We start from the raw sequence: 13,658 nt of genomic DNA, 5'->3' as shown, positions 1-13,658 counted from the left end.
GTTTTTTCTGAATCCTCAGTAGCTAGCACAATGCTAGGCACTCTAGTAGACAGGGAAGTACTCCTAGAAAGACTGACAGACATTCATACGGCACACTTTTGACATAAATTATCTCACTTAGCCCTTACAACAGTCTTGTACAGTTGCTATAATAGGCACCATTTTGTATATGAGATAACTGGAACTCAGAAAGAATAATGTATACAATGTCATCTATTTAGAATGTGGCAGAATTGGGCCTCGAACCACAGTCTTTAATTCCAAATATCATGCCCTTTGTCTTACTCATAAGGCTCCCTCAGGTGAAGGGGGGAAAGGGTAGAGGGAGGGGAAGTTGAGACGAAAAAGTAGTAGTTAACCTGGGAAAAATTAAGTATCTGTGTGTGTAGAAAGAGGCTGCAATAAAGCACATGGGATAAAATGTTAACATCTGAGAAATCTGGGTGAATCACATGAAAATCATATGAAAATTCTTTGTATTATTATAATAACTTTTGGTAAGTCTGAAATTATCACAATAAAAAGTTAGAAAATAAAAATAAAAAATGGTGATTAATAATCCCATGATCTCACTGAAAAATTGATAAGAAGACTGGGCAAGGCATTATTTCTTCAGAGGACTCTGTTATGGTCGTGGAGTGTTCGTCTGCTTAGGCAAGTACAGAAATGGAACTGATGCTTTAGTGAAAGAACTGAACTGAAATGAATATACAGATTTTAGTATCACCCCCAAGTGGTGACAGCTGAGTCCTAAGAATAAAGTCAGTGATCAGAAGAGATAACTAAGCCCTGTAATTAACTACCTCTAGTACAGCAGGCAGAGTGACAGTCCCTGAGCAATGGCTGAAAAGATGATCTATAGCAAATAGGAAAAACAACAATTTCAGTCCAACAGAATAGTGGCCAATCTTTATTCAATTTTGTTGGCTAACATGGTGTTTTGGGGAACGTGATTTAATTCTGATAATTATATATATAATTATATAATTAATTGTGAATTATTCAAATAGTCTGCCCAGACTTGTTCTCTTAGATATTGCTGGTCAGAATGTAAACTGGCACAGGCTGGGTGTGGTGGCTCATGCTCTGTAATCCTAGCACTCTGGGAGGCCGAAGTGGGCAGATCGTTTGAGGTCAGGAATTCAAGACCAGCCTAAGCAAGAGCGAGACCCTGTCTCTACTAAAAAAATAGAAAGAAATTAGCTGGACAACTAAAAAAAAAAAAATATATATATATATATACACACAGAGAGAGAGAGAGAGAGAGAGAGAGAGAGAGAGAGAGAGAGAGAGAGAGAGAGAGAGAGCGCGTGCCTGTAGTCCCAGCTACTTGGGAAGCTGAGGCAGAAGGATCACTTGAGCCCAGGAGTTTGAGGTTGCTGTGAGCTAGGCTGATGCCATGGTACTCAAGCCCGGACAACAGAGTAAGGCTGTGTCTCAAAAAAGAAAAAAAAAAAAAAAAAGAATGTAAACTGGCACAACTTTTCTTGACGCTGGGCAAGTCCTTTTACCTTTCTTCTAATCATTTTTTTTCCTTATAATAGGCAAATACCAGGGACTGTACTGGGTTCTAGGGATACAGGATGGGTTAATAATTTTGAAAAGTAAACCTATGAACTTTCTATTTTATTTCACAATGTTTCAAGAAATGAAAATAAAGATTTTTGAGTTATTTCAAAATGATTTTGGTTGTGGGATTATGTTCCATGGATTGTGACACTGCTCTGAGACTAGACCACACAAGTCACAATCTAAATAGTTAAATATTTACATAAGCAATTAAAGAATTTCTACTATTGAATCTAAATATATACATGTATCTTTTCTTCTCCTCCCACCTTTTGATATTACAGAACAGAATCTTGAAGGAACAACAAAAAAACAGAAGAAAAGAATAACTGTACTGAAAAGGGGGGGTCAGAAGAGGTCTTGACATGACACCACCTACAGCAGACAAAGGAGCCTCACAAATGTTGAAGAAAAAAAGAAAAATTAGTAATAACAAGGGGAATCTTTACCATTACAACATGTATTTAGCACTGCAGTTTATTAAGTCTTTTTAAAACAATCATTACAACTCTGTGAGGTAAGGAGAACAGATATTATTTCTGTTGAGGAAACAGGTTCAGAGAAGGAAAGTGACTAGTGGCAGCCATGCCTCCCTTACTTGATACTTGCTGTTACCTTTTTTTTTTTTTTTTTTTTTTTTTTTTTTTTTTGAGACAGAGTCTCGCTTTGTTGTCCAGGCCAGAGTGAGTGCCGTGGCGTCAGCCTAGCTCACAGCAACCTCAAACTCCTGGGCTCAAGCGATCCTCCTGCCTCAGCCTCCCGAGTAGCTGGGACTACAGGCATGTGCCACCATGCCCGGCTAATTTTTTATATATATATCAGTTGGCCAATTAATTTCTTTCTATTTATAGTAGAGACGGGGTCTCGCTCTTGCTCAGGCTGGTTTTGAACTCCTGACCTTGAGCAATCCGCCCGCCTCGGCCTCCCAAGAGCTAGGATTACAGGCGTGAGCCACAGCGCCCGGCCTGTTACCTTTTTTGATACTTGTTGTTACTGCTCCTTAGAATGTCCTTCACCATCTGTTCTGTCTATCTAAGTCCTACTCATCTTGCAAGAGCCAGTTCATATGCTCATTACTACATGAAGCTATCTCTCATAAACCAAAACACAGGCAGATGTAATCATACTATGTGTGTATGTATAGTTCTCTAACAGTCATCCACTGTGTAATTTATTTGTTTATATGGCTGTCTTCCCCATCTAGACTATGAGTTCAAGGAAAGTTAGTAGTTCTCAAATGTTTTTGGTCTGTGGTCCACTCAGGAGGGAAAAAGTCCTTAGAGCCTACTCCTCCCCTCCTGGTTCTCACATTCCACTGGAAAACAGTAATAACAATAAAGTATCACTTCGCAAGAAAATTTTATATATACATCTGCTTTGACAATAAGAAAAAGGATGTTTCCTATTTGAATAACAATGTATCAAGGTCTAAATTAGGAAATTTTTAAGTTAAAAGTACTATTAATGCAACTATACATTACCACATACCAGAGCTAACCAAATAAACCGCAACAAATGAAATCAATAATAAAGTTAATGATAATTCATAATTAAGAAACAAACCAGCAACAAAAACTACCATCAACTCAAGACAATATTACTGATGCACTGATTACAAAGTTCCCTTCTAAGAAAGGGAATTCCAACAGGAATTACAGGAATTCCAACAAACTACATTTATACATACACAGAAGGAGCTTTGCAACACTTCCAAGTATTGGATAGATTTTTTTTTTTCCTGAAAGACAGGGTCTCACTCTGTTGCCCCGGCTAGAGTACAATGGTACAATCACGGCTCACTGCAACCTCAAACTCCTGGGTTCAAGAAATCCTCCTGCCTCAGCTTTCAGAGTAGCTGGGACTACAGGCATGCACCACCATAGCTGGCTACTTTTTAAGTTCTTTTTTTCAGCTATGTTGCTCAGGCTGGTGTTGAACTCCTGGCCTCAAGCAATGCTCCCACCTTGGCCACCCAAAGTGCCAGGATTATAGGTGTGAGCTATAGTCCCTGGCCTGGGCACTAGAGTTCTAGAGTTCTCAGTAAACTCTAGTAATGTGCTAATTTTAATTTTATGATTACTAAATTGTAGCAATTATTAGTAATTCACCTAATAGTTCTATAGTATAGATCCCTTAATAGTATAGAAAAATTAAAAGTCTGGGAATGCATTTACCAAGCCTTGGAGTTAAGGAAAGGATTTTCAAGACAGTTCATGATCAATCAGGATCCCGCACATTGAAAACCACCAGGTTAAGAGTTAAGAACCATGCCTTAGCCGGGTGTGGTGGTGCATGCCTGTAACATCAGCTACTTGGGAGGCTGAGGCAGGAAGATTGCTTGAGCCCAAGAGATTGAGATCAGCCTGGGCAACATATTAAGACCAAAAAAAAAAATGCCTTATGTATTTCTCTTTCCCCCTACTCTGACAGAATAAATGCTCAGTGCCTATTGAGTAAGAAGTAAATATGAATAAATGAACTGCCTTTAAGCAGATCCCCTGCTTTTGAACCACAGCTTCTTTTAAAAACATGGCACACCTGGGAGCATGGGGCAATGAAGACAGGGCAAAAAAAGGAATCTTACATGATTAGCTCTTCCTAAATATTCTCATGGTTTTTTTTAATTTTATATTTTTATATATATTATATTATATATATTTTTCTTTTTTTTCCCTTTTATCTTGTGCTGTTAAAGGGTCTCGTGGTATTCTTTTAATCTCTACCCTCCTTTTTTTTTGCCTTCTTATACTCTCCCCTTCCTTAAAGTATTTAGTCATCTACACAGCATTCAACTATAGAGACATTCTCAGTCACTTTCTTAGGACTTAGTTATCTATTGTTGGTTGGTTTGTTTTATATTTAAAACTTTCATTTTGTTACTATATTGACAGAGCCATAGCAAAGAAGCATTTCAACATTCTGAGTAGTGACTCATCCATTTCTACCAAGTGGGGACATGGAGGACGCTGGGAATTGACTACATATGGTATTGCTGCTGGTATGATGGAAAATGAAACAGATCCCTGTAGATCAGGCATTTTTTATTTTTTAATCTTTTTTATTTATATAAATTTAATGGGCACAAGTACAGTTTTGTTACATGAATATATTACATATTGGCGAAGTCTGGGCTTTTAGAGTAACCAGCACCCGAATAACGTAGGTTGTACCCATTAAGTAATTAGGCATCTTTCATATTTGGGAATTGAGGCCCCATAATACATATCTAATAAACTATCTGTTGAATGAATTAGTAAATTACTGGATGGATGACTCATCTCAAAACTTATTTTTCCAGCCCAGCATGGGTATTCTACTGTATTTTCTTATATTATAATTGGATCTTTCTTAGCATCAAACAATGCCTTTAAAATGTCATCTACTGAGAGCTCAATCAATTCCATTTGTAGTTCTCTAAGTGCCTTGGTGATATCAGATAGGCAAGGCTGATATGCTAATTTGAGTGTGATGTCACCAGTCTCAAAGTCAGTGAATCTTTCATTGTATTCTCCAATTAACAGGTCTATAATAGCTGTGTGTTCTTCAAATGACTAGCATATATCACCCTGTTCATCAATGACCTTTGCTAATTAGGAAAATGTTCATCCAAAACTTCCTCTTAAAAAAGAAGTATTTGAAAAGAAAAAAGAAAAAGAAGTATTTGATCATGCTACTGCACTCTAGCCCTGGCAAAAGAGGAAGACCCTATCTCAAAAAAAAAAAAAAAAAAAAAAAGCAGGTAGTACCAAGGGTACAGATACACTGAACTATTTGGCATGAACTGTGGGAGTAGTTATTTTTCTTTTTTAAAAACCACCAACTATATGCACACAAAGAACTGACATTTCAGACTGTGAACCAACATACATACAAATATTTATATATATAATATATATTTATTGCATATTATATACTATTGTTATATATTTAGATACTATATAAAACATATTAATATTAATATAATATGTATATATACGTAATATATGTCAATAAAACATATTTGTTTTAAAAAAACAAAAGCAAAAAAACCCCCACCAATTACTCTTCATAGACCCCTAGATGGCAAATTAAAAAGTAAAGCAAGCTTCTTGCATATATCACTTCAAGACCTGGCCAGTATGGCAAGAGGGCTATGTGCTAAAGGGCAAGGAGGTAGAGTTCTATCTAAAAAAGATCAAGGCCTGGAAAGATAAGTAAATCTCCCTCTTTTCCTTCTTAGGGCATGCAATACAGCTATTCTAAGACAAAAATAAATTCAATTCAGTGATTATTACGCAGATGAGCAGATCATCAGAATCACTAACTCAAAGAGATATTTTAACATTATTTTCCTCTTAACTACAAGTGTGAGGTTTGAAATATAATACGGTAAACAGAGAAGCAGGGTTAATAATGGAAAGAGCACTGGGCTTGCAGTCAGTGCTAGCTCTGCTACTTTCTAGCTGTATGACCTCAGGAAAATCGATTAACTTCTCAGTTTTCTTATCTAAAAAATTGAAACTAAACCTCTATCTTGATTACTTCACAAAATGATAGTGAGGAATAAATGAGATGTGTATGAAAATGCCTTTAAAATATTAAAGTACTCTGCAAATATTAATAGAATTGAAATGAATGGTTCCTGGTATGAAAAGTTGAGTAATACATTCATGGAGGTGAGAGTTCAAGTTTATACAAAATTTAAACCTATAAAAGCAGTTTGCCCAAATCCCATAGTACTATAGCTAATAGAATGTATCTACTCTACTATAGTATGGACCATTCACTTGCTAGAATCTTACTTTAAGAGATAGAAGTTACACAGAGGATTTAATATAATCCATTATTTCAGAGATTTAAAAATGGAGGCATAGAGAGATGACATGATTTGCCAAAGGTTACAGAACTTATGAAAATAAAATTATTGATATTACATAACTAAGAAAACTCAAACTTTTAAAAAATGCCTTTAGAAAAGGAGAATATGACATTGAACAGGCAACACGACACTAGAGAGCTAACAAAAGTATTTATACAGGGAGCAAGATGGCAGATGAGAAACACCACCAGACAGAGTATCCCTGCAGAAAACACAGATTCCAGGAGAAATTAGAAGAAAGAAGCAAGCAGACGAGCATACATCAGAGGAGGGTCAGAAGGAGGGGTACCTGAGACCACGGGAGACTCCACAGGAGAAGGTTGCAGAGGAGAACTGGAAGCAGACACCTCCCGAGTAGCCTGGAGACCAGTGGCAAGGGTAGGTGGAATGGTTAACTTTTCCCTCCCTAGCATCTCAGACTGCTGGTGGGCTCCCCGGTGGTTGAAGAGACCTGTGGACATCAGCCCAAAGACGGCCACCACCAGGAGTGGTAAGCCTGTAGCAGACGTGGCACCAGCTCCCAACTGTCTCGGGGCACCTCTGTATGCACAGACCCAACCCGCGAGGCAGGCGCCATATTGCCTCATTCTCCCCTCCCCCATCCCTATGCACGACTGCCGAGAGACAATTTAGCCACCAGCCGGAGGCACCTCCAGGGAACAGGACCTTCCCTTTTGGGGCCCTACAGCTGACTGAGGGGTACTCAGACAGTGAGCTCCCTACCCGCCAGCCCTCCCAGGTGCCGCTGGCACGGTGATCCCAGGAGAACGGGGCAGATCCTGAGGCTGAGAGACATAGACTCAGCTTGGGCTCCCCGTGGGTGAATTGGGACTGGCACTCCTCTCCCTGGTGGGGTTAGGGATTGAAATCCGGGGCCCAGAGGTCAGACCTGTGGACCGGATCAGGTGCACCCAGGTCTCGCATTGCCTGGGACACAGAAGGGATATAGGTGAACAGCCTATTGAGGCGTGTGCCTTCAGGGGCAGATCAGCATCCTTGAGGGCAACCCTCCTCCCAAAGGGAGGCTGTGCGCCCAGCCCAGGTGACCTTCCTGTGCAGGGAACCTCCCTGACAGCATCACAGCCAGGGGAGGCCCAGTGGCATGAGGTCTGGCCTGCTGGCAGAGGCCCACGAGTAACCACGGACTTGGGGAGGATGGAAAGCAGCAACACATGCTCCAGACTGTGGGTCTCAGACAGCCCCACCCTAACACGCAGACTGACTGAGCAGGGCCATTCCAGCCCCTCCCTGACAGCTTTTCCAGGAAGCAGAGAACAAAACTTTGACCTGCTAACAGCACTGGTGGTGCCCGAGGGCAGGCTTACACAACCCAGCTCCGCCCAGACTCACTCCCAGATCAGCCCTCACTGAAGGGGAGAAAAACCCTGAGGCACTAGAGTGCCTCTTAGAGGAACAAGAGCTGGTTACAGGACACAAAAACAATAGTATAGCCCATCCCTCCGAGCAAGTGCCACCTACTGACAGGGAAGACATTCCGCACACCCTTTTCATGGCAACTACTGACTCATCATACAGGGTGTGGTCGAATCTCACCCACAAACACCACCCACCAGCTCAGAGACTAAACAGGGCGTGTCAATACCCAAATGAAAACCTAAAGGCAAGAAGCAACAACTGATCCACATGGGAAGAAATCAGCGAAGGAACTCCGGAAATATAAAGAACCAAACAGAAACCACCCCCCCAAAGAGGAGTAATAGCCCCTTAGAAATGGGCACAAACCAAAATCAGGCAACCAAAATGACAAAAGAGGAATTTCGAATGTGGATCATAAGAAAATTCAACGATTTGCAAGAACTGGATAACCACCACAAAGAAAACACAAAAAGACTCCAGGACCTGGAACACAAATTCACTAAAGAAATTGAAACAATGAAGAAAAGTTTAACTGAACTCCTGGAAATGAAGAATTAACTCAGGGAATTACAAAACACAGTGGAAAGCCACAAGAACAGGTAGATCAAACAGAAGAAAGAATCTCACAGGCTGGGCGTGGTGGCTGACACCTGTAATCCTAGCACTCTGAGAGGCCGAGGTGGGCAGATTGCTGGAGGTCAAGAGTTCAAAACCAGCCTAAGCAAGAGCGAGACCCCGTCTCTACTATACATAGAAACAAATTAATTGGGCAACTAATATATATAGAAAAAATTAGCCGGGCATGGTGGCGCATGCCTGTAGTCCCAGCCACTTGGGAGGCTGATGCAGTAGGATCACTCGAGCCCAGGAGATTGAGGTTGCTGTGAGCTAGGCTGACACCACAGCACTCACTCTAGCCTGGGCAACAAAGCGAGACTCTGTCTCAAAAAAAAAAAAAAAAATCTCAGAGATTGAAGATAACACCTTCCAATTAAATAAATCAGTCACAGAGATAGAGCAGAGAAACAAGAGAAAAGAGCAAAGCCTACAAGAGATGTGGGATTATGTGAAGAAACCTAATGTGAGGGTCATAAGGTTACCAGAAGGGGAAGAAGAAAACACTCAAGGATTGGACAAGCTATTTGAAGATATAATAGAGGAAAATTTCCCAGGCCTTGCTAAAAATCTCCAGATACAAGTTCAAGAAGCTCAAAGGACCCCTGGGAGATTCAATGCAAACAGGAAGACGTCACGACATGCAGTCATCAGACTGACCAAAATATCAACTAAAGAGGCCCTCATAAGAGCTGTATGATGAAAGAAGCAAGTAACATACAAAGGAAAGCCAATCCAAATAACACCAGACTTTACAAGCAAGGAGAGACTGGGGCCCCATTCTCACTCTTCTGAAACAGAACAATGCCCAACCTAGAATCTTATTCTCTGCAAAACTAAGTTTTGTATATGAAGGAAAAATCAAGACATTCTCAGAGAAGCAAAGACTAAGGGGATTCATCGAGACAAGAACAGCCCTTCAAGAAGTACTCAAAACAGTGTTACCACGGATCAGCACAATAAACACTCATGAATATAAATCTACTCAAAGCTAAAGATCAAAGCCCAGATACCACAATGGCTCAAGAGAGAAAACAAAGCAACAAAGTTCAATCCAACACAATGAACAGAAATCTGTCCCACCTATCAGTTATCTCAATAAATGTGAATGGCTGAACTCCCCACTCAAGAGATATAGGCTGGCCGAATGGATAAAAAAACACAAGCCGGCCGGGCGCTGTGGCTCACGCCTGTAATCCTAGCTCTCTGGGAGGCCGAGGCGGGTGGATCGTTGGAGCTCAGAAGTTCAAGACCAGCCTGAGCAAGAGCCGAGACCCCGTCTCTACTAAAAATAAAAAAAAATAAAAATAAAAAAAAAACGTTTAGCTCTGTGCTGCTATTCCGAAAAATAAAATAAAATAAAAAAAAAAAGTTAATTGGCCAACTGAAAATGGAAAAAAAAATAAATAAAGGAATAAAAAAAAAAAAAACACACAAGCCAAGTATCTGCTGCCTTCAGGAAACACATCTAACCTGCAAGGATGCAGTTAGACTAAAGGTAAAGGGGTGGAGAACAATATTTCAAGCAAACGTAAGCCAAAAGAAAGCTGGCGTGACAGTGCTGATTACAGATAACTTGGTTTTTAAATCAACAGAAGTAATAACAGACAAAGAAGGTCACTATATAATGGTGAATGGTATAGTTGAACAAGAAGACATAACAATTCTAAATATATATGCACCCAACTTTGGTGCACCCAGATTCATAAAGCAACTCTACTTAATCTAAACAAATGGATAGGCCTGGTGCAGTGGCTCACGCCTGTAATCCTAGCACTCTGGAAGGCCAAGGCGGGTGGGTTGCTCGAGGTCAGGAGTTCGAAACCAGCTTGAGCAAGAATGAGACCTTGTCTCTACTATAAATAGAAATTAATTGGCCAACTAATATACAGAGAAAAAATTAGTTGGGCATGGTGGTGCATGCCTGTAGTCCCAGCTACTCGGCAGGCTGAGGCAGCAGGATTGCTTGAGCCCAGGAGTTTGAGGTTGCTGTAAGCTAGGCTGACGCCACGGCACTCACTCTAGCCTGGACAGCAAAGCGAGACTCTGTCTCAAAAAATAATAATAATAATAAAATAAACAAATGGATAAACAACAACACCATAATAGTCGGAGACTTTAACACCCCACTGACAGCACAGGACAGATCCTCCAAACAAAAAATCAACAAAGGAATAATCGACTTTAAGCAGAACTCTAGAACAAATGGGCCTGACTGACATTTACAGGACATTTTACCCCAAAACCACTGAATACATGATCTTCTCATCAGCTCATAGGTCATTCTCTAAGATTGACCATATCCTAAGACACAAAGCATGTCTCAAACAATTTAAAAAAATAGAAATTATACCATGTATCTTTTCAGATCACAATGGAATAAAAGTAGAAATCAACTCTAACAGGAAACCTCATTTCTACACAAAGTCATGGAAACTAAACAACCTTCTGCTGAATGATCACTTCATAAATGAGGAAATCAAGATGGAAATCAAAAGATTCTTTGGGCCAGGCGCGGTGGCTCACACCTGTAATCCTAGCACTCGGGGAGGCCGAGGTGGGCGGAATGCTCGAGGTCAGGAGTTCAAAACCAGCCTGAGGAAGAGTGAGACCCTGTGTCTACTATAAATAGAAAGAAATTAATTGGCCAACTAATATATAGAGAAAAAAATTAGCCGGGCATGGTGCCGCATGCCTGTAGTCCCAGCTACTGAGACAGAAGGATTACTTGAGCCCAGGAGTTTGAGGTTGCTGTGAGCTAGGCTGACACCACGGCACTCACTCTAGCCTGGGCAACAAAGTGAGACTCTGTCTCAAAAAAAAAAAAAAAAAGATTCTTTGAACTAAATGACAAAGAAGACACAAGTTATCAAAACCTGTGGGACACAGCTAAAGCAGTCCTGAGAGGAAAGTTTATTTCCATAAATGTCTATATCCAAAAATCTAAAAGATCACAAATAAACAACCTAATGAATCATCTCAAAGAGGTAGAAAAAGAAGAACAGACCAACCCCAGCAGAAGAAGTAAAATCATTAAGATCAAATCAGAACTAAACGAAATTGACAACAGGGAAACCATACAGAAGATTAACAAAACAAAAAGTTGGTTCTTTGAAAAAATAAACAAAATTGACACACTTTTGGCTAGACTTATAAAAGGCAGAAAAGAAAAATCTCTAATTAGCTCCATCAGGAACAATAAAGGAGAAATTACAACTGATGCCACAGAAATACAAGATATAATTCATGAATACTACAAAAACCTCTATGCACACAAACTGGAAAATGTAGAGGAAATGGACAATTTCTTACAAACACATAGCCTCCCTAGACTCAACCAGGAAGAAATAGAATTCCTGAACAGACCAATATCAAGTACTGAAATTGAAACAGCAATAAAAAACCTTCCTAAAAAGAAAAGTCCTGGACCAGATGGTTTCACACCCTAATTTTACCACACCTACAAGGAAGAACTGGTGCCTATCCTGCAGAAATTATTCCACCACATAGAGAAGGATGGAATCTTCCCCAACACATTTTATGAAGCGAACATAACCCTGATGCTAAAACCAGGAAAGGATGCAACAAAAAAAGAAAACTACAGACCAATATCCCTTATGAATATACATGCAAAAATTCTCAACAAAATCCTAGCCAATCGAATCCAGGTCCTTGTCAAGAAAATAATCCATCACAACCAAGTGGGCTTCATCCCCGGGATGCAGGGATGGTTCAACATATGCAAATCTATAAATGTAATTCACCATATAAACAGAAGCAAAAACAAAGACCATATGATTCTCTCAATAGACGCAAGAAAAAGCATTCGACAAAATTCAACACCCTTTTATGATAAGAAAGCTCAACAAAATAGGCATAGATGGGGCTTACCTAAAAATGATACAAGCCATATATGACAAACCCACAGCCAATATAATACTGAATGGAGAAAAATTGAAAGCATTCCCACTTAGAACAGGAACAAGACAAGGTTGTCCACTATCTTCACTTCTATTCAACATAGTGCTGGAAGTCCTTGCTACAGCAATCAGACAAGAGAGCAGAATTAAGGGTGTCCAAATGGGACCAGAAGAGATCAAACTCTCACTGTTTGTTGATGACATAGTATTATACCTAGAAAACCCCAAGGATTCAACCAAGAGACTCCTTGAATTGATAAATGAATTTGATAAAGTCTCAGGATACAAAATAAATACACAGAAATCAGAGGCATTCATATACGCCAACAATAGTACAAGAGAGAACCAAATCAAAGACTCAATTTCCTTCAAAATAGCAACAAAGAAAATAAAGTACCTTGGAATATATTTAACTAAGGAGGTAAAAGACCTCTACAGAGAGAACTATAAAACACTGAAGAAGGAAATAGCAGAGGACATAAACAGATGGAAGAATAAACCATGCTTATGGGTCAGCAGAATCAACAGTATTAAAATGTCTATACTGCCCAAAGTGACTTTCAGAGTCAATGCAATCCCTATCAAAATACCATCATCATTTTTCACAGATATAGAAAAAACAATTTTATGCTTCATATGGAACCAGAGAAGACCCCATATAGCAAAATCAATCCTTGGCAATAAAAACAAAATAGGAGGTATCAATCTATCAGACTTCAAATTATACTACAAGGCTATCGTCATTAAAACATCTTGGGACTGGCACAAACACAGGGATATTGACCAGTGGAACAGAACCGAGAACCCAGATATAAAACCATCCTCATATAGCCAACTAATCTTCAACAAAGCAGACAAAAACGTACACTGGGGAAAAGAATCCTTATTCAATAAATGGTACTGGGAAAACTGGATAGCCACATGTAGAAGACTGAAACAAGATCCACACCTTTCACCTCTCACAAAAATAAACTCACGCTGGGTAACAGACTTGAACCTTAGGTGTGAAACTATTAGAATCCTAGAAGAAAAAGTTGGAAATACTCTTCTAGACATTGGCCTAGGCAAAGAATTTATGAAGAAGACCCCAAAGGCAATCAGCAGCAACAAAAATAAACAAATGGAACCTGATCAAATTTAAAAGCTTCTGCACAGCCAAAGAAACTGTCAAGAAAGCAAACAGACAACCCACAGAATGGGAGAAAATTTTCGCAAGCTACACATCCAATAAAGGGCTGATAACTAGAATCTATTTAGAACTCAGGAAAATCAGCCAGAAAAAAATCAAACAATCCCATCAAAAAATGGGCAAAGGACAT

The 13,658-nt window shown here is 39.7% G+C and overlaps 1 protein-coding gene across 2 annotated transcripts in view; it reads right to left on the bottom strand.

Moving 5' to 3' along the window:
• ZYG11B (zyg-11 family member B, cell cycle regulator) overlaps positions 1–13,658 on the bottom strand; it is a 74,761-nt gene that overhangs the window by 48,984 nt on the left and 12,119 nt on the right. The window contains exons 1-2 of one of the 2 annotated variants that reach the window (XM_075998433.1): positions 12,311–12,552; positions 6,717–6,786 (exon numbers count right to left, since the gene is read on the bottom strand). The exons of the other annotated variant lie outside the window; for it this stretch is intronic. Coding sequence (XP_075854548.1) covers positions 6,717–6,786; positions 12,311–12,543 — 303 coding nt within the window. The 5' untranslated portion in view covers positions 12,544–12,552. Of the gene's footprint in view, positions 1–6,716; positions 6,787–12,310; positions 12,553–13,658 lie in introns of those variants that run through there. 2 annotated transcript variants of the gene reach the window in all.

The sequence above is a fragment of the Microcebus murinus genome, chromosome 2 (assembly GCF_040939455.1).
Source record: "Microcebus murinus isolate Inina chromosome 2, M.murinus_Inina_mat1.0, whole genome shotgun sequence".
NCBI lineage: Eukaryota > Metazoa > Chordata > Mammalia > Primates > Cheirogaleidae > Microcebus > Microcebus murinus.
This window is presented reverse-complemented; position numbering and strand designations above follow the sequence as displayed.